General features: G+C 38.8%; 4 protein-coding genes across 7 annotated transcripts; 2 read left to right on the forward strand and 2 right to left on the reverse strand.

Annotated features, from left to right (window-relative positions):
- Positions 1–842: 842 nt before the first annotated feature.
- On the forward strand, positions 843–4,918 carry ccdc173 (coiled-coil domain containing 173). The gene is made up of 9 exons (XM_027021120.2): positions 843–1,092; positions 1,195–1,403; positions 1,547–1,720; positions 2,395–2,600; positions 2,825–2,981; positions 3,276–3,415; positions 3,695–3,887; positions 4,117–4,281; positions 4,401–4,918. Exons 1-9 carry the CDS (start codon positions 1,032–1,034, stop codon positions 4,752–4,754), a joined length of 1,659 nt encoding a protein of 552 aa, XP_026876921.2. The 5' UTR covers positions 843–1,031; the 3' UTR covers positions 4,755–4,918.
- A 2,267-nt stretch (positions 4,919–7,185) lies between these two features.
- On the forward strand, positions 7,186–13,545 carry fastkd1 (FAST kinase domains 1). Of its 3 annotated transcripts, none has more exons than XM_027021097.2 (15): positions 7,186–7,483; positions 7,624–8,156; positions 8,330–8,398; positions 8,506–8,631; positions 8,726–9,124; positions 9,617–9,727; positions 9,910–10,041; positions 10,381–10,867; positions 11,181–11,295; positions 11,382–11,510; positions 11,724–11,855; positions 11,997–12,110; positions 12,397–12,541; positions 12,777–12,891; positions 12,980–13,545. In XM_027021097.2, exons 2-15 carry the CDS (start codon positions 7,813–7,815, stop codon positions 13,070–13,072), a joined length of 2,511 nt encoding a protein of 836 aa, XP_026876898.2. In that variant the 5' UTR covers positions 7,186–7,483; positions 7,624–7,812; the 3' UTR covers positions 13,073–13,545. The 3 variants fall into 3 exon arrangements, with proteins under 3 accessions (XP_026876898.2, XP_026876899.2, XP_026876900.2); XM_027021098.2 differs by having other exon boundaries at positions 7,186–7,437; XM_027021099.2 differs by having other exon boundaries at positions 7,186–8,156; positions 8,548–8,631.
- Positions 13,351–16,099, reverse strand: klhl41a (kelch-like family member 41a). Its single transcript, XM_027021100.2, has 6 exons — positions 14,940–16,099; positions 14,667–14,824; positions 14,471–14,578; positions 14,202–14,387; positions 13,893–14,039; positions 13,351–13,699 (listed from the first exon to the last, which is right to left on the reverse strand). The coding sequence occupies exons 1-6, from the start codon at positions 16,020–16,022 to the stop codon at positions 13,588–13,590; spliced, it is 1,794 nt and encodes a 597-aa protein (XP_026876901.2). The 5' UTR covers positions 16,023–16,099; the 3' UTR covers positions 13,351–13,587.
- Positions 16,100–16,727: 628 nt separating this feature from the next.
- bbs5 (Bardet-Biedl syndrome 5) lies at positions 16,728–20,272 on the reverse strand. Of its 2 annotated transcripts, XM_027021114.2 has the most exons (12): positions 20,105–20,272; positions 19,545–19,627; positions 19,261–19,326; positions 19,020–19,069; positions 18,808–18,935; positions 18,488–18,623; positions 18,242–18,337; positions 18,085–18,147; positions 17,736–17,870; positions 17,525–17,608; positions 17,249–17,272; positions 16,728–17,115 (listed from the first exon to the last, which is right to left on the reverse strand). In XM_027021114.2, exons 1-12 carry the CDS (start codon positions 20,164–20,166, stop codon positions 17,014–17,016), a joined length of 1,029 nt encoding a protein of 342 aa, XP_026876915.1. In that variant the 5' UTR covers positions 20,167–20,272; the 3' UTR covers positions 16,728–17,013. The 2 variants fall into 2 exon arrangements, with proteins under 2 accessions (XP_026876915.1, XP_026876916.1); XM_027021115.2 differs by lacking the exon at positions 19,545–19,627.
- Between the last annotated feature and the right edge of the window lie 356 nt (positions 20,273–20,628).

Genomic DNA, 20,628 nt, shown 5'->3' on the forward strand with positions numbered 1-20,628 from the left:
ATGTGACTACTTAATATACAAGAAATATTAAATTAAAACAGGCAGCTACTTAGATTATTATTGTGATGTGAAAACAATTTCCTCTCGTTCACATTTGCCCATATTCATTCATTCGTTTATGCTAATTCATGTGGAAGGCTCTTAAAATAAAGAAATTAAGTAGCCTAAATAAATAAATAAACTGGAGCAAAAACAAGGCGACGTGGAATAATCATCCTTAGAAAGGAATCTTGCTTTGCAACATACCATATTTTCATGGAATCTTATTTTGCAGAAGCAGACGCATGGTGTTTATTAGTCATATCTTTTAACTGTATCAATGAGTGCATTGTCAGAAAGGAGTTAGTGGCAGGAACTGTAGCAGAGCTGCAAAGTGAAAAATGATCTCAGAATATGAGCGCTGTGCTCAGGCTAAACGGAGAACATCATGGTGTGCAGGAACTGCTGAAAATCTTTTAAACAATTATTTTTGGGCAGTGCAACTATCGGAAAAAATATAATGATTTAGAATTGTCCAGACCTAAACCTTACTGAAATGTTGTAAAACGTGTAAAACTTGACCAACCTCTGCACGTAGCCGCTGCAAAAGGTTGGGTTTTTTTTAATGTTCCTGATCTTAAAAACGAGTTCCGAATTTCTTTTTGGCTCTTACTTGACCTGTAAAATGATATATTGTGATTTAATATCTTTTGTCGTATTAGTATCAGATGTGCAAATTAGTTTATTTGCTTATTCGATTTGTCCGTGGTTGTTTTTAACGTTATTTGCGCTGCTTACCCGTTAGGATTTCCGGGTCGTATTCTTCACGACCTTCTGAGGTTGCCAATGGATACAGTGTAACTTGTAAACGACCTCGCTAGGCAACAATAGTGGACCAGGAAAATGCTTTGCAAGGTTGCAGCCAGCTAAATATATTTTAACTGCTTATCTGAAAAAGTTCAGAAGAAAAACATTTAGCTAACTATAGTTTAATGATAGCTAATAACACGTTTATCAAATGTTGCCAGAGTGAATTCAAATAATCAGTCAAAATGTCAACAGCCTCTGCACCTATGGTGCAGTATGGTCGAAGAAAAGGTTCAAGCAGAAGAGGTGAGCAAAAGACTTTTACAAAGTTTTCAGATCATGTTACCTGGCTAACTAGCTGGTCGTCACCATTCTGAATTTCAAAGCCTACCTCTTATTTTGCAACAGTCATTTTGGCGGAGGGTAAAAGTGAGCTGAGCCCAGCGGTAGATATTCGCAAAGTAACAGTATTGCCCAAATCCGAATGGTTACGACTGCAAGCCAGTGTCAGTGGTGTGAGCAGACACCCCGACAGTCGCGCTGAAGCAGCAAGGCAGCGGGCGGCCCTGCACCTGCGTTCTGAGGAAGTGGTCAAAAACTGGCCCAATACTATAGCTGTGAGTATTCTGCTGTATTGTCTTAAAATGAGATGGAGTGATTGAAGTCACTTAGGTGTGTCAGGGGATATCTCTTTAGAATCGCTTGCAAACGAAATACTTTGGTGAAATGCTCCTAATGCAGGCCTGCCATGCATTTACAGGGACAACGGCAAAAAAAACTGGAGGCAAAGAAACTTAGAGAAGAGATTGAGGAGGAAGAGAGGAAACAAATTGATACAGCGGAAGCAAAGTACCAAGAGCAAAAAAGAAGAGAAGCCATTGAGAAAGCAAAAGCCCAGCAATATTATCAGACTGACAGAGTGAAAGGATTCCATGTTAGTATATTTACTATTTTTCAATTGTGTCATACTACTCAGTTGTATTTGATTTGGCCACATATCATCATACTGACACATAGGTATGCAGCGTTATGTCTTCACCCTTTACCCTAATAATTCCATTTATTGATGATGCAGTTGAAGCTGCCCAGGCTTACTGATCTGGAGCAGGTTTTGCAGTATGTCTAAGGTTAAGTTACCAATGCAAGCCACATTATTAAATTCGGATCAGATCAGATTTGCCTGTCTTGACTGTTCACGTTTATAATAGCAAGTGATCTTTATCTGTCTGTAATGTGATTGCATCTGAAATGATGAAACTGATACACTTTTGCACAAGGCACCTCTGCCACCAACAACAAAAATGCCATATCTATGAAATGACCCATTGTATTAAAACCGCCAAGTGGATGTGCTAGTAGGTCACTTGTACATCACATTTTGCTCCGGAGAACTGCAAACAGGTGTTTCGCAGCTACTGTTATTACAGCTGTTTCACTCCTCCACTGTTGTTTTAATGGTGATGTACATCCACATGATTTCTAATCTGACCGTTCTCATTCAAGTCGCATGGCCACGAACTGGATACGAATCTGATGTAGGACCAAATATGAGAGTGACTCAGATTTGTGTGTCCAGCCCTGAAAAAACAATTATGATGCCACCCCCAGAGTGCCCTGCTGTTGACTGAGGTTCTGAAGGAGCGGGAGGCCCAGATTGAGTTGAAGCAGAGGAAACAGAATGCCTCTAAGGATATAGATAAAGAGATCATGGCTATGATCCTGCACAGAGAGAGGCAGACTTTACAGAAGGAGCAGCAGGACGACCTAGAGAAGAAGCGAAAGTGTCTGGTGGTCGCTGAGAGTTTGAAACAACAGTAAAGTATAAGACACGCCACTGTATCTAAGTTTTAAACCAGCTGTTTTAACTGCTGATGTAATAAAATACCTTTGCCATCAAAATGGCCTCAGATGCTAAATGACTGTATTGTAGATTGATCTACAGTGCCATGAACAAAGCCAGCAGGGTTTTCTTGTTGACTTTGCGAGGAGGAACACGCCTGTGCTGCCACAGAATATCTGCATTGTCCATCTTTATTAGGATTGAGGAGCATAAGCATGCAAGAGAACAAGAGAGAAAGGAGGAAAGAAAGCAGGTAGAGGAAATGCAGCGACTCGAAGAGCTCTATCTATCGGAGCAATCCATGCAAGAGCAGAAGAAGAAAGAGCAGAAGAGAAGCATCATGAGAGCTCACTGTGTAAGGCTTACACAGATTCCATTTCAGAAGTTTACAAAAAGTTTTCTTCTAGAATTTATTGCATATGGGCAACTACAGTATTATATATTGTAATTTTGTAATTATAAATTATATATTGTAATTATATTTTGTAAATACTAGCAACTATAATATTACAATAAATTGAATCACTTGGTTCTCTAGAAGTCTACTGTTTTCTGTAAATGATCTTCTTGGAATAGTGATGTTTGCCCTTGGAGAGGTCCAGACTCATCAAAACGCAGTAAAATAATTAATTCATGCTTTTTCTGACAGGAACACCTGGCTAACAGGGATCTCATCAAAGCGACCGAGGCTCAGAATGAGAAGATGGAGGATGAGAGTCGAAGGCTTTTTGCAAAAGCTAAAGAGAAAATGATGAAACTCAGGAAAGAGAAAGAAGCAGAGCTGTTTAGGTACAGGTTTTTAAGAACTATATTTAGAAACACTGCTTAATATTTCAGGAGAGTAAATTGCCCTCACATGACTGTATTAGATTACTGTTGGTCTGGACTCAAATGTAGGTGCAAGTCTATTTCCACTGTTAGCTGTTTATGGCAAATAAGAGACTTATTGATCACTGATTATTTTTTGACATGAGAAACAAATATACTAACTCTGGATTGCTATATGTTATTTTCAGAGCGTAAATATAGTACTAGTCTGTAATCTGTGGCATCATTGTTCTGTGGCAGAGAGTTCCAGAGACACAGAGAGGCTATTACTGAGAGACTGAAAGCCCAGCATCAGGAACAGACCACTAATGAGGAAGAGTTGATCTTCAAGGCAGTGGAAGAAGCTGAAGCCAAGCAGGCTCAGCAACAGCGAGAAAAGGATGAGAAGAAAGCAGCAATGTTGAAGTCCATAGCCACACACAGAGAAGCTATGGTAAAATATTTATGGGACTGTTTTCTAATGTTAAAATGATTGAACAATAGAGAGTTATAATCAGACTCAACTGTTATTTGACATTTTATATTTTAAACGAATTGGCACTTTTTCTGGGTGTTTTACATTTTTTAAGGATATTGAAAAATGTTTGTTTGTTTTGGTTGTTGATTCACCAATTCATGTGAATTGTATTTTTGACAACACATCTTCAATTATATGGCTTCAGCGACAAGAACAGCAGCTCAGGGTGCAAGAGGAGAAACAGAATGCAATTGAGATGCTTAATGCAAAGAAAGTAGCAGATAGCATTTTTCTTGAAAAACAACTCCTCAAGGCCCAACAAATGAAAGAGAATGCCAAAGCACTACAAGACATTTACGTACATCAAATGGTGGGTTGATTGTTTAAACACATCTTTAACGTGTCTTAATATTAGCATTTTCATTATTCCTTTTTTGTTTTCTTTTGTAAGTGACATTTACTATAAATCATCACTTTTGCTATATCTAGGCTGAGAAATGTGCACAGGATCAGCGCATGAAAAAAGAAGAAGAGGAGTTTGAGGCAAGCAACGCTGCTCTTATTGCCGAAGAGGAGAATCAGTTTCAGCGGTACGCCAAGCAAGTGATCCAGACAGCCAGTGAGGCCCAGCGGAACACCCGTGCACTGCGCAAGGCTGCACGGGAGGGCATCGGTGGAGGACTGGGCCCCATGTTTAGTGGAGTTAGGCCAAGTTATCTTGTTCATGATGAGTCTGGCGTTCAGATGCCCAGTTATGTGTGCAGTAGTAGTCAAGGCATAAAGGAGCTGAATGAAACTGTCAACATTAAGGAGTCCAAAAAACGACTAGGATTTACTTGGTGATCATGGGTAATATAATATTTACCTGTTCAAGGCTATGATTTGTTGCCATTAATACACAGTAATAAAAAAAAAATCTTTAAAATGATCTAAGTTAGTTTTTTGAAAAGGAATTGTAGCTGTGTTAGTTGTATTGTAGACTTTTGATTGTTATACAGTGGTGTGAAAAAGTGTTTGCCCCCTTCCTGATTATCTTTTTTTTTTTTTAAACATAAATTAACAGTGGTTTATCAAATCTTTGGAAAGCTGAGTTTCTCTAGCCACACCCATGCCTGATTACTGCCACACCTGTTCTCAATCAAGAAGTCACTTAAATAGGACCTACCTCATAAAGTGAAGTAGACCAAAAGATAATCAAAAGCTAGACAGCATGCTATGAGCCAAAGAAATTAAAGAACAAATGAGATACAAAGTAATTGAGCTCTATCATTCAGGAAAAGGCTGTAATGCCATTTCTAAAGCTTTGGGACTCCAGCAAACCACAGTGAGAGTCATTATCCACAAATGGTGAAAATATGGACCAGTGGTGAACCTTCCCAGGACTGGCCGGCTAACCAAAATTACTCCAAGAGTGCAACAACGACTCATCTAAGAGGTCACAAGACACCACACAACATCCAAAGAACTGCAGGCCTCACTTGCCTCAGTGAAGGTCAGTGTTCATGACTCCATCATAAGAAAGAGACTGGGCAACAATGGCCTGCATGGCAGAGTTCCAAGATGAAAACCACTGCTGAGCAAAAAGAACATGAAGGCTTGTCTCAGTTTTGGCAGAAAACATCTTGATGATCCCCAAGACCTTTGGGAAAATAGTCTGTGGACTGATGAGACAAAAGTTGAACTTTTTGGAAGGTGTGGAACATCATACCAACAGTAAAATATGGTGGTGGCGGTAGTGTGATGGTCTGGGGCTGTTTTGCTGCTTCAGGACCTGGAAGATTTGCTGTGGTAAATGGAACTATGAATTCTGCTGTCTATCAAAAAATCTTGAAGGAGAATGTTCAGCCATCTGTTCGTGACCTCAAGCTGAAGCGCACTTGGGTTCTGCAGCAGGACAATGATCCAAAATGCACCAAGTCCACCTCTGAATGGCTTAAGGAAAAACAAAATGATGACTTTGGAGTGGTCAAATTCCTGACCTGAATCTGATTGAGATGCTGTGGCATAGGCTTTTTCACACCACTGTATGTTAATTCTGTGGTCATATTCATTTAAGTTAAAAAGTGCACATCATTTAGTGTGTACCTGAGCTAGTTTTAGTTTTGGCCATGTTAGTCTTCTACATTATCAAACAAATATACCCAAAGCCGTGTGTGTGTGTGTGTGTGTGTGTGTGTGTGTGGGTGGTTTTTGTTACATCTACATACTGCAACACTGGTTTCTGTCTTGTACCAAATTTAAAACAATTACAAAATAATTCTATTTCTGACATTTCACTGCATCATGGGCTGAAGCTGGTCAAAAAATAAATAAATATTAACCAATAATATAATTGCTTGTTTTCCCAGATAATGAATGTTAATACCTGCTAACATCAACAGGGGCAGGAGAGGGGTGTGGTGGTTTGTTGTCTTGTTGGTTGATTTCTATTTATTTATTTATTTTTGTTGCTACCAATACCTTTTGTGCCCTGTACCTAAAATACCATGGTTCTGGACCTGGTAGCACAATTTGAAGAAGGTGGAGCGCTGGAACATTCAAGATTGTGTTTGAAGCATTTTACCTGGCATTATTTCTAGAATACAAGTCATCTACAGCGTGCCATTGACAATTCCATTAGCTAAAATAATTTTGTATACAGATACCCATTAGCAATTCATCCTTATAAAATCAAACTAATATTCCTCCCCTAATTACTGTCCATCTAGAACTGTATAATGTTAAAGCATATAAACATGGCTTTATTATACTCCATGATAGAGTGCAGTCTCAGGTCCAGAGTTGACTCTGGTAGTTTTGAAATGCATGCTTTTCATGATGAAATCAGATACAAATTGAGAATCATTTCCTGCCCATAATTTTTCAGTTTCACTTGGAACTAGCTCACATTAAGGAAGTAAAGATTTTCAATTTACATTAACTTTAGCTACTGGAAAAGTCACTTTACCATCTCACAGTTAATATGTTGTTATGCTTTCTGAGATACTAGTTCCACGAGAGTTGTCAAAACTTCAGATTTTCATTTTAGACAGTGGTGTAAAGAAAAAACCTATTAAGATATTATTTGCATGCGTGCTAATATTAGTAATAATCTTCCATGAAGAGTAAATTTTGTTGCAACAATTCTACATCTGAAAACCTCGGAAAGCGGAAAAGCACTTTTATTTTGAATTACCTACAAGTACTTAATGTGGCTTCTTCCACCTCTTTAAACCTCGAACGACAGAGCAATACTTTTATTTTGAATTATGAAAAACGTGTTTGAAGTCGGAAACAAGTTGCGAACACAGCAACATACTTTACTACCAAAGGACTATCCAATCCTTTCGGTTCTCAAAAGTTGTCAATGCTTTTGTCATACATGTGGATCTGAGAGTCCGCAACTTTATTTGTTTTGGTTGGGAACTAATAGAAGCGCGTGGATGTAAAAAGGTTCTGATATTTATTAACCAGCACGTCTCCCACGTGAGTTGCTAGCTAAGTTAGGACATGTGGCTAGCTGCTTTACCCATGAAGCCCAGGACAGGTGAAACATACAGCTTGGTGCATTTTTGAAGGAATGAATGTTACAGGTGTTGCTGACAGTTTTTGTCTCTTTTTTTTGTGCATCAGTAGCTAGCCAGCTAAACCCTCAATGACTAGGTTAGTTACCTAGATCATTATTACATTCTCACGTTGGAATAATGACCGTGTCCACCTCTCTGTTTTTCAGGAATAGGCTCATGCTCAGTCATGATGGTTGTTTAAATGCCCACAAGGAAATTGTGTTGTTATCCTGCCCTTGAAGTCCACGTGAGCAATATTGGGTCCCTTATGAATCCATCATCTCTTTGACGCCATTAAACTCGGACCACTTTTAATATGTGGACTGGGCACCTTTCCTGACCTGTGCCCTCCAGTCATGTTCAGGCTCCAGGCCCTACGCTGCTACCCTTGCAGGGTGTTTAATTATATGCAATATGGGGCCATGTGCCAAGACCAAGTTCTGGCACAAATTAAAGCCTGCACAGCAGAGGATCAGGTATTTGATGTGGTGGGCAAAAACAAGGCTAAACTCTCAGTTAAACATGTGAATTGTGCTGTTCACCTGCTGTGGCAATTTCAGAAGAATAGGCCACAGATGCTCCGAACAGTTGAACTTACCCGGAGCCACCCTCAGTTCCTGACACTTTGTGTCCTAGCTGAGAACAAGATCAGTCTGATGGATGATACCACAGTCGTGGAAATGCTTTATGGAGTTCTGAGGTAATGTGGTTTTCAGTACTGTTGTGACTGCCCAGATAACTCTAAAATGTTTCTTTTCCTTTGGGCAGCTGTAGCACATGCAGATCTTTAGTGTTTGGGGGGGGGGGGGGGGGGGGGGGGGAGTCTCAGTAATGTATCTAAAAGTTTACACAACTTTTTGTCTCTCTTTAAAGGCTTAGTGTAGAACCACATGACTCTCTTGTACAGCATTTGGTGATGGAAGCATGGAGTAGGCAAGAAAGGTAGTTCTAGCACTACGTTTACAGTATAGGTCAATTATTTGTTTGCATTACATGAAGTTCAGGCTTTAAAATGTATTCTGTTAAGCCAGGCTTATTATGCTTTACAGGTTCTTGATGGCAACATTATCAAAGTTTTCTGTTTGTTTAAGTGATCAGAATTTGTACCACAGTCCAATAATGGGTCAGATTACAGAGATTGTGAGACAGAAGTTGGATACAATAGATGATGCCAGGTATCTATTGTGTCTGTCTAAACAAACCTCTTTTCAAATAAAATATAAGAACATATGTACTGATAAAAATCTAACTGATCTTTGACTTTTCCAGGGTGTTGACCACCCTCATGATCAGTGTATCCCACCTGGTGTCTCCTCGTTTACGTGATGCACTAATTGTAAAAGCTGACACTCTCCTGGACAGCATGGACCCGTTCCATTACAACAACCCCAGAAGGATAGTGCAGTTCCTCCGAAACATCAGGTTCATGCATCAACCTCTGCTGGAAAAGTGCAACCACATTCTCCTCAAAAATGTCCCCCATCTGGACACGGAGAACATTAGTATTATATTGGGACTGTTTCAGTCAATGCAGTATGACAATTTTGCCTTTACACTGGCTGCTAAGCAACGGCTGATGGAACTGGTGGACACTAGCACTGATGCTCTGTCTTTCACAAAGCTTTTTGTTGCTTTGGTGCCTTTGGCAGGGCATGCAACCAGAGAGAGGTAAGAGTGAAGAACTTGGACTGCTTTTGATATTTGACCTATGCAGTGTTGATCGTTATTGAAATGTTGACCTCTAGAATATGGTAATCATAAAAGGCCACATTTATTCGGTACTGTTTAACAGTATCCCTGCTGTATCATAAACAAGCTTTCCGATATGTTGCAGCACCATTCAGCCGTGGAACCATTCAGCAGTGCAACACATTTTGAAACTTTTTCACAGACCTTACGACATATTGTCTCAGCTGTTCTGCACCACTGTCCAGTAATCACATAAATCACTGGTCAGAAAGGTGTCCAGTCAGTTTTGTTAATATTTTAACAGTATGTTGGGCTGGGGAATGCCAAAGCTATTCTAGGAAAATTGCCACAAATTACTGCTAAGATTTTGACATTCTAGTGTGTTCTTATAATTCATCCTTCAGTTGTTGAACAGCTTCACATTCAGTGTTTTGATGTCCAGCTAATTGTGCGGTTTTATTGGTCTCACAGGCTAGAAAATGCAGCACTGTTGTTAGCTGAAGAGCTGAATGCCCAACAAGCACTTGCTATTCTGGAGTTGCTGGAAGAGACTCAATGCCGGAACCTTCAACTGATCGATAAGTAAGACGTCTCAGCCTTCGTGTTTGTATAGCACTGACTTATGATCAGTAATCTCTGATGTGTAGGATACCAGTATGAGTTCAAGGATACTTTCTGTTTTGGGCCATTTAAATAATAAGTAATAAAGCCATAGAGATTTGTTCTTATCCTTGTATTTTTCTGGAAAAAATTGTGGTCAACAGGATTGCATCAATACTGCACAAGAATCTGGAGGTTTATGGGCCTGTGGAGATTTCAAAGATGACTCAGTCACTTTTGCTACTGCACTATCAGAATCCCGAACTCTTTTCCAAATTGAGGAGCATACTGCTTCGGTAAAAAAATGTTTTTTTTGTTTTACAAACTTGCATCAGTTACATGGTTTGTTTATGGTCCAGAAGGTGTTTGTGTTGACCAAAGCATATTATATTGGTGAATGAATGAGAAATGTTTCTAGGAAAAGTTGAAATATTTGCTGAATATTTGGTGGTCATTATTTATTAAAACAGGATCCGTGTTCAGGATTTTATCCCAAATGCTTTTAAAAGGATTTCAGAATAATAGAATTTTAATAGGACCGTTTTGAATGTTTGTTACATATTTATTTTAACCTTGATTTGCTCTCAACTAAATAAGTAAAACAGATGGTTTCATTTCATGTTGCTTTTATTTAGTTTCTTGCAGGCCAGTTTGCACCCATACGAGGTGCCCATGTTGTCCCGTGTCATCTCCATGCTTCCCTCTCTGCATGTTGATGAGGCGATCATTGCCCGTGTCAACGCCATGGTGCCACAGTGCAGCCTGAATGCCTACAGCTCAATTACCGTAGCCATCGCCAGATGGATCCGTAACGACCCCACCTACCGCCACAGCACTCCCAGCAAGTACGTCCTCCTGCTCCAGACACTGAAGCGCTGTGGGCAGACGCGACTGCAAAATGCAGAGCGGCTGGATGCGATTCTGGAGGAGCTGAGGTACATATCTGGGGAATGGTTTGAGGAGACGCTGCTCGAAGAGACTGTCGTCATGTTTCAGAGACTGGTGGAGCAGGTATCCTGGGCCAACGTTCCAGAGCTGGCCGTCTATCTCACAAGGACCAGTTATCGCTGTGAAACACTATTGGAACGAATGGCCAATGTGGCATTTGAGAACATGCATAAGGTAGGATAATTTGAAGTCATTGGATTTAATTGGGCTCTTGACTTTGTGTCACAAACAAGTGAATAGTGATGTTTCAGTTATGTCAGCTATAACACTTGCCACACAGTGCACAGTTTTGCTCTATCCAATGCACTTGAACAAATGAATACCTGGTACAGGTGTACTGGAACTAGGTTGGAGCCAAAATGTGGACATGCCATTGAGTCCCAGTGACTGAGTTGAGAAGCATTGTTCTAGATTTGTGAATATACAAGAACTGAAAATGTCTAATACACATTGTGTGTTGCTACATTCTAAATGTTATCCTGTTTAGATTCATTACTCTGGAACCTATGCCACTTTACTCCCTTTTGCTGTGCTTGATTACAACTCTCCAAAGGTGGATGAGTTATTTGATGCTTGCATTCAGCGCTTAACTCCACATATCAGTGAGTTCTTACTTTCAAACTGTAGCCTAACCCTTGTAATTCAGAAAATTGATTTGGAACTAGACTCAGCTGTTCTATTCTCTCAGGGTCCTTTGAGCCTCACCTGCTGGTTCTGTTGGCTTATGCCTTGGCCCTGGTCGACTGTTTCCCAGAGGAGGTCATCAGAGAAGTGTTCAGTGTGGATTTCCTGGCCAAATTGGATGCACAACTTGAGAGTATGTGAAGTTTTTCTGCATGGAATGATCAAAATGTCCATAAGGAAAAGCTTCAAGTTTCATTTTGCTACAAATCATAACTGTAAAATTCCAAATTCATTGTGATGATTATTAAACTATTACATGCTCATCAGTAACATTAAGTACAGTATATACTGGCATGTACAATGCGAAGTGTTGGCGCTCAGCTTATCACATGGTTTGCTCTGATAGTGATGCCGAATGCCCTGAACATGCGAGTGCGTTTGCGTCTGATGGAGCTGAACCGTGCTGTGTGTCTTGAGTGCCCCGAGTTCCAGGTGCCCTGGTTCCACAAGCGCTTTTGCCAGCAGCTCCAAAAGAGAAGTGAGTGAATAGAAACAAAAGCAATTTTGTTCCAGTTGTTTCAGTTTTCATAAGGTCCCAAGGTCCCCGCACAGGCCAGTGAAATTAGGAATGTTAATAACTTTTGAGCACTTGGCTAACTTATATTTCTAAAACATGTAGGCAACAACTTGGTCAGTCCAGTGCAACAGCAGATCCAGAGTATGCTGGGTGAGGTGCTTGGAGGCATTAACTGTGCCAGAGCAGCAGTGTTGACTCCATACTTTTACACCGTCGGTAAGTACAAGCAGAGTTTTAATGGTGGTTAGAGCATTTACATATAACTGAGAAGGTGACCAATTGATGTGTAGTTGATTATAGCTATTGTAACTTTTTTTTTTTTTAATGTTTAAGCTTTTCAGTAATATAGACTAAGATATTTACATTGAAAATATGTTGCCTTAATCTTAATGTGAGCCATAAAAATGCTGACCTCCACAGTACGTGTCCTAGTGAGTCCCAGTGCTGAGCAGGGAGCCTGTTCTGTACTGCTCAGGTTGAAGTTTGAATTTCGTCCTTGCAGATTTCGAGTGCGTCCAGGACCGTAACCAGCGGGCAATACCCTACAGTGAACCGAGCCAGCTGCAGATCGATGAGGACGGGAAGCTGCGCTGGGAGTCTGGTTCAGGCAGGAAGGAGAGCACGGGGCTGCCTCCAGGTGCTCGCCGGTATGGATGTTGGACAGCAATCTTTTGATATTGATTAACATGTAGTGGAAAATTCATGCACAGGCTCAACTGTGTAATGCACATAAGAACCCTTGGATTGATTTATGTAATTTTTGCAGGCTATGTGTTGTCAGCTTTAACGTTTTACTTACACATGTAGCAGATGCATTTAGAAAACAGGAAAAGACTAAAACAATAACCGTTTTTTCCCCCCCTGTGTAACTTGTGTATTTAGCATAGCCCTAGACTTCTTGGATTCCAAATCCTTCTGCAAAAACTCTCAGCACATGAAAGGGGAAGTCCAGATGAAAAAGAGACATCTGGAGATTTTAGGATATCATGTTTTACATGTGAGTAGAGAAATGGTTGTTCCTTTTCTGTTGTATTGATTAAAAAATCTGAGAATTGATAAACATTAATAATTGCTCTCTAATGCAGATTCCTCACTTTGAATGGAATTCTATGGAGCTCTCCACCCAAGACACTTGGAAGGAATATTTAAAAAAGAAGTTATTTACAGAACTGACCTGAGAAACTTAAATTATCTAAAAGCTTGATAAAGATAGTGAACTGCATACCAAATCCACTGCAGTTAAAACATTTCTTTGGATATCCACAGTAACACAGAGATTGAGACACTTACTGCATATTAAATTCACATTTTTTTCTTCTTTGTTAAAGGGAACACAAGGTAGTGAATACCTGACAGATGATGCCTCTAATGAGTTTTATACTGGTGTAATATTTGTAATGTCTTTGTAATAAAATACAAAACATGAAAAGCTGTAGACATTTTCATGAAGAAAATACACGTTTTAACCACAAATGTTTATTATTTTTTAAAAAATAAATGTGACTATAATTGACATTAGTGTTTATACAAACAGTTTCCCTCACACACTAAAACCGCCCAGCTGTTTTTCAGTGGCCTGTTTCATGCTTAAATATATTCATAATGTTGCTACTAAAATGTAATTATGCATCACTGGAATAACCAAGTATGTTTAAAATGGTATCGGGTGCAGTTTAGTACAATGAGGCTGTTTTTACAGTTTGGGCATTTTTACTGCATTTAGTCGCATGGAAACACATGAAGCTCCAGCTGCATAGCGCATCTCTCTCAGCATGCCAGACCACTGCTTCTTGTCTTCTTCAAACCTGTCATAAAAAAGTGTCCTATAAGTTAGGTATCTGCAGACACATTTATTATGCAATTCAATGTGTTTAATGTTTGTTGTAGCTGTTGTAATAGATGAAATTTAGAACAGAATTCTAGCAATCACCACTGGCAAAATCTCAGTCTTGTTGGAACAATGGAACTTCCATTACTAAAAGCCCAGTGACTACTTACTGCCAGATGTCTGTGATCTCTGAGGGGGAACACTCTTTAATATCTGTCTCCATCATGGTGAAGCCCCCAACTAAATATAGTACACCACCAGTACTGACAAGATTCACTGAGCTCCTCTCCTGGGCAAATTCAGGAAAGGTTTCCCACCTTGCCCACAAGGCAAATAAAGAAGCAAAAGATATTTACAAATATACATCTCACTGATGTAGACGGCATCCTTCAATTTATTCTGTCAAGATGAAAATTTTGCAACCCACAGAATGTTTCCTTATATGCATTAAGTAATCACAGTTATATAATGTCACCTACTTGTTGGTTCCAAAGTCAAAGGCTTCGCAAGATGCCAACAGGCCATCTTCATTGATTCCTCCAATCACAATAATCTTTCCTTTGTGTACAGTTGCTCCAAACATGGACCTTGGTGTTTTCATTGCAGAAAGCTCTTTCCATTCTGACTTTTTGTGGTTATATGCAAACATTTTGTTGATAATTTTGCTGTGTTGTGAATGAAAGAAAACATCATGAAATAGGACAAAGATAGAGCCTGCAGTTCAGTAATATATTCATACTCCTCTTACTTTTCATCTGTCTTTCCTCCAATACAGTACACCAGCCCATTTTGTGAAATCACACTGTGACCGTGTAATTTCAAGGGCAGTTTTTTCGTTTCAGTCCATTTCATTTTGCTGTCAGATGGAAAATAGTGATTTGAGTGTCTTTTTCATATTTGAAAGGCTAAAATGAAAAGCTAGTGTTCAACGGTCTTACACTTACTCAGTGTCATAGCACATTACTGAGTCAAGAGATTCGTTGGTCTGCAGGTCTTTGCCAGCAATGGCAAACAGGAGATTGTCAAATTCTCCCAGTGCAAACAGACATCTGGGAGAAGGCAATGGGGGTAGAGCAATCCATTCTGGAGTAAGAGTGTCCAGCTGGAATAAACATCGGGATTACATATCACATTATATTACTAACTCAATGTCTTGGAGTGTATGGACTATCCTATAAAGAAAATGGAAATGAATAGAATATTACACAGTTATTTACCTGATAAAAATAGCACTGCAGTGGGGTTTCTTTATTGTCGTCATCCACAAAGAGTCCACCTGCGACATAAAGTTGATTCTTTTTGGTAGAGATGCTAACATGGTTTCGGGGTATCTGCTCTGCCATTGCTGCTAAGGAGCATTCATTCTCAATAGGGTCATAAACCACAGCGGCGGTATCATTAATCATCAGGATAAGGTCTTTAGCATGCATCCCAAGCCTTGGGCTGTCGTTCAGGTAACCAGGTAGTAAGTTTTCTCCATCCTCTTTCCCTCCCTCCTTTGCTGGAAGCTTCCCAGCAAAAGCATCTTTGATTACCTTAATTTTTTTCACAACTTCAGGATCAGATTTGATTATGTCATCCTTTTCCACCTTTTCCTTGAAATACTTTTCTGGAAGTAGACGGAAGCGAATGTGCTCAAAAGCTTCGTTTAAAAACTTTACCCGCTTTTCTTTGTCCTTCCTGATCCATTTCATCAGTAGTTCAAACACCACTTGCTCTTTCTCCACATTAAGAACATCAACTCCTATGATGGCAAAAAGCTCAGGAGGGTTAAACTCAAGAAAGTCTTCCTCTTTAGCTAGTGTCTCAAATCTATCAGCTATGTAGTCTCTTGCTGCAATAGCCAATCTTGGGCAGTTTAGCACCAGTCCCAATCTGAAGATAGCTAGGCAGTTTCCCATTGAGAGTTTCTTCTGTAGGTAGTTCACACACACTGTGAAAACAGATGGTATCTGAAAGCGGTTGGCTATTGCAAAAACGTCCTGCACATTCTCATCTGTAATCTCTATTTCTGCAGAATAAAGGTAATTCACAATCATGTCCATAATGGTTGGATCCACATTTTCCAGCACAACCTCCTTGTTCTCAAAGCTTTTTTCTTTGCCATCTTCAGTGAAATAAAGCTCTCTAAAGTAAGGGCTACATGCTGCCATGATAAGTTTGTGACAAGGCAGACTCCTGTCTCCTACTTTGAGTATGCAGTCAATAAATTTATTCTCTTTTAGGAGCTCCTTCAAACCATCTTGAAGCAGGGTGCTCTGATAGAGCTTCAAGTCTTCCCGCATACTTGCTGGTTCCATCTTGGAGGATGTATCAGAGAGGGTGTCAGAACTTCAGTGCTTTACCTTGTCTCACTGTCTTTGTTGTAACAGGCTATGTTAACGCAGAAGTCAGTGCAGTTTAATTCTGTCCCTCTATATTTAGCACCCCAGCACAGGCAGAAAGAATTCGGGTTGGCCAGATTAGAAAACAGAGTCACATTAGGCAGCTGTCAAAGATGGAAATAACCAACTGTGGACCTTGGACAGTTATGACAGGGCTACTCGTGTTTCTCTGGGGAGGATGACACTGTTTCTCTTATTTTTGGTACTTCCAGCAAAATAGTTTTAAGAAAACGTTAGTATTTATGTTTTAGAAAGAGTCATAGTCAGGGTCATTGCAAAGAGTTTGTATGTTCTTTTATGTTTCATGGCTTTAAAGTCCCTCAGTCACTTTTTCCTAACACTGACTAATCCATATTCTTCTCACAAGTGTGCAGTTTTATGTGTTGAATGTGCTTCCTATGAACTGACCTTCCCTAGCTCACAGGTCAGCAAAGAACAGCTGTTGTTACAACAAAAGCTAATTTGTGCTCCTGGGCCATCTGTAAAATTCTTCACCTTCACTAGTACATATGAAAATAGCCACATGATGTCTATTGTTTAAAATGATGATTCAAAACTTTGGCTACCTTAATCTAACATTAATTAAAATTAGCTTAAAAGGCTCACTCCATGGTATTGTTTTGGATATTTTTTAATTATAGCATAATAGCAAAACTACATGATATTCATTATATTTTGAACACACACACACACACACACACATCAATCTAGTTTGTGCAAGACCAGCCCTGTATATTATAATAAATCTGCTGGGAAAAGGCCTTGATTCTGCCTATAAACATTTAATCAATAATGTGAGCTCTAAACTTTTTTCCCAACTGATACATTATTTTAAACACTGATGATATAAAGATTTAACTGGTCCTTCTTGTTACTATTTAAAACAGCTTCATGCTCTTTTATGTTTTCAGCCCATGACTTCCCAAAGTCCCTGTAATGTGAAGCCTTCTTTTAACTTCTCCACTGCTAAACCAAGCTCCTCTGAGAATACTGGCTCCCGGTCTTGTTGCTTTGAAGGAAATTGTAATAACAGTTAAGTATTAAAAATATATAAAGATGATGTTTAAAAAATTATTTCAAAAATGAGTTTAAGGATGAATCATGACAATCTGATTGTAGTTTTTATAGTATGGTTATTATACCTTGTTGCTATCAGCAAAATAAGCCTATAAAAATAAGAAAAAACAAAAACCAAAAATTAAACATACATTTATTTAAAAATTCTAGCATATTTTTGCTATTTCTAATTAATCACAAGAAATGTACTTTAGCATAAGCAGGTTTGAAACTAGGCAACCGAAGTCAGTGTTGATAGGACATTGTGATACATGGTTTAAGCATGCAGCTATTTTCAGAGTGTAAAAGAGACAGATCTCCCCGTTGAGTGCATCATTTATTACTGAACAAAGTGTGCTCACTGTGAAAGCATCAGTCTGCTCATCTGGCTCGATCTCCACATCATCAGGAGGCTGCTCCACCGTTAGCTCATCCAGTGGCTGAGGCTGAGTTAACATCAAAGGCCTTAGTCATCATGAACAGGTGGCTATCCAGTTTTATTTTCTTCAGTCATAGGGGATGTGATGAAAACACACATACAGCCAACGTTTTGTCACAAACGTTTCCATTTACCTTTTCCTCCATCTCGTACTCAACACCAAAAATTGGGTTTGCAGAGTACACCTTGTGAAGAGAGTTTATTTCTTTCACTGCATCTTGTAACTTGTCCATCGGATCAATCTTGAAACCTAGTACATACCCTCCTGTCTGAGAAAACGGTCACAGACAAATGAAACAGAATAAAACAGAATGAAAGCAAATGCGCAAAACTGATGTCAACATTAACTCCTTTATTATCTGTGCTTTTATAAAAATAATCAAATGTTTCATCTTATAAAACAAAAACATTCAAAAATCTTATCAAAGGTTTCTATACTTAGATCATTTTACATCTCTGATTGGTACTCGCATTCAGTCCCACCTGTTGAGAGCTCTCGATGACAAGCGCCAGTCCAAACTTTGAATCTCTAATCCTTATAGAGCGCTTGGGAGAAACAATAGCAGAGGAATAACTAGATATAATGTGACCATGAGATTTTAACAAATACTCATCACTGACTGTGATACTGAATACTCACAATCTGCAAGTAGGGAATGCTGACATTGAAGCTCTCATTCATATTGGCATGCCACACTATTCTCACATTAGTAATGAAAAATGTACCAAGGTTGCCCTGAAACACAAAGTAATGCCTATTATAACATTTTGAGTTACAAAATTTGCCATTACAGAAAAGTGACCCTTACACAACCACAAAGCACAACATCAGTCCAATCCTTTTTCCTACATACTTTTCAATATTATTCTAAGGGATTTACACTACCTGGTCACTGGATAAATTCCAAACTCCGTTTATTTTGTCATAAACTTGTTCCCGTGACAGTAGTCTCAGCTGTTTGTTCTGAATGAGAGCTCCTCTCAGTTTGAGATCTCGGTACATTTTGGAGGTCTCGTATGCTCTGTATAGGAAAATAACCCTTTTTGAAGCAGACTAAGAGAGAATTTATAACATTTCTTAAAAATATTTACTACAAATGTCCTACAAATAGGAATTTACAAATTAATGATCCAAATATCCTTAAAATATGGCATTCAGGGTGTAAATGATTGAAATTACTTTGCAGTGATGTGTGACTATCATACCTGTGGACAGCAATGACAGATGTAAAGAGTCTTGGGCTGCCAGGAACTACATTGGTGAATATAAACTCAAATCTTGTGTTGTTTGATTTGGTCAGGATGTAGAGAGCTTCAGTTTGCCCCCTTAGTTTCTGTAAAAAGTATAAACCCCATGTTATGTACAATGCTCACTTTAAATAAGAGACTCCAAAATAATATAAACATAAATGTCTTACAGAATTTGCTGTTCTTGTGGTTATGTTTATGACAGAATTGTATCCCACAGCTGTAAATTAGTCAATAAAAAAGAAAGAAAGAAAATAAAAGTTTTATTTAATAGGAAACTGACGTGTAAACAAAAACATTCACTACAGAGAACAAAATGTGAGAGACTGAATTCTTATTGGATTATCAGCAACTGATTGATGCATGATCGACTATATCTATATTTCACACTAATAATAACATTATACTTACACAAGTTAACCCTTGGTAACGCGACAGAATGCCAGATGATTCTTAAATTGGTCACCAGGAGTCTTCCTTTAAAATTAAATGTAGAGAAAGGACAGTCTGCAGTCTACTCACAGGAATTTATGGCTGACTTTTATTGCTTGCTAAAACGATGGAAATGTGTTTTAATCTTTATATGAAAGGTATGACAGACATGACATAACATACGCGAAAGAAATGCAAAGGTTACACATGACTTTGAATGTTATCTAGCTAGACAAACAGCTAGCGGTTCATGAGATAAACACCTCGATCGCCGTTGTTTCCTTTTGTGTCTTCTATAGAATCTAGACAATCTATGAGCACTTCACCGGGTCTGGTTTTCATCTGTCTGATTCAAGAAGAACAGCAAAGACAAACTGTAACGCCTAGCCAGGGTCCAAAGTCCGTGTCTCCTACTCTAGCTAGATATGCGCATCGAGCAATCAAGGAATCATCAAATGCTACTCTCAGATAACCATTTAATCTATAGCTAAGCTACAAATCCAAAATTAATTATCTAAAAATAAAATAAAATAAAAACGAAAGCTAGCTACGTACTGGTTATCTAGCTAACGCTGGATAACTTGGCTTGCAATTTACTTACAGTTGAGGAAAATCAGCATCGCATATAAATTGTAGATCTATTAACTGTAGTTAACTAGAATACTTGGCTTAACGTAATACGTAGCTAACGTTATGAAGTAATAGTTAATTTAAAGTAACTAAGTAACTAACCAAGTTAGCTAACCTAGCTGTCCTAGCTTAGCATAGTTAGGGTTGGCTATTTATTTGGCTAAACAGCGGAGCTAGTTATAACCAAACTTACTGCGGTGTAATATCAAATCGAACATCTCTGTCCTCCCATAGTGCATCTAATACACCCGCCATAGTGAGTTTTTGATATATCCTCAAATTGCTTGTTGAATAGCTATCAATGGAGTCGATAAGATAACGTTAGCTAGCCAGGTGGGATTTGTCATCTAGCGTCTCACGATCACCTCGGCAACTGTGCTACGGGAAGCAGGACGTATTAAACCAATTTTAATAGTCTTTTATGCTACGCAAGACGCATATCAATAACAAGAATGTTTTCTACTTCTTGTGGTAGCTATTGAAGTAATACTGAAAAGGAATAAAAGGTTTTAGTATAATTTTATTACAATTAACTTTTATTATTTAAATATTAAATCCGAATTGTGCTTGCTGATACATCTAAAGTCTTTTTCTATTGTATTCAGATATATAGCCTGCCCAAACTTCATGAGCTATCAAAAAGCCTAAGCTATGTGAATGAAAATTTCAAAAAGAAAATGTCAAAAACTTTTATTAACCAAATATTTTATTTATGTA

This window comes from Electrophorus electricus, chromosome 2 (genome assembly GCF_013358815.1).
Source record: "Electrophorus electricus isolate fEleEle1 chromosome 2, fEleEle1.pri, whole genome shotgun sequence".
In the NCBI taxonomy this organism is placed as follows: domain Eukaryota; kingdom Metazoa; phylum Chordata; class Actinopteri; order Gymnotiformes; family Gymnotidae; genus Electrophorus; species Electrophorus electricus.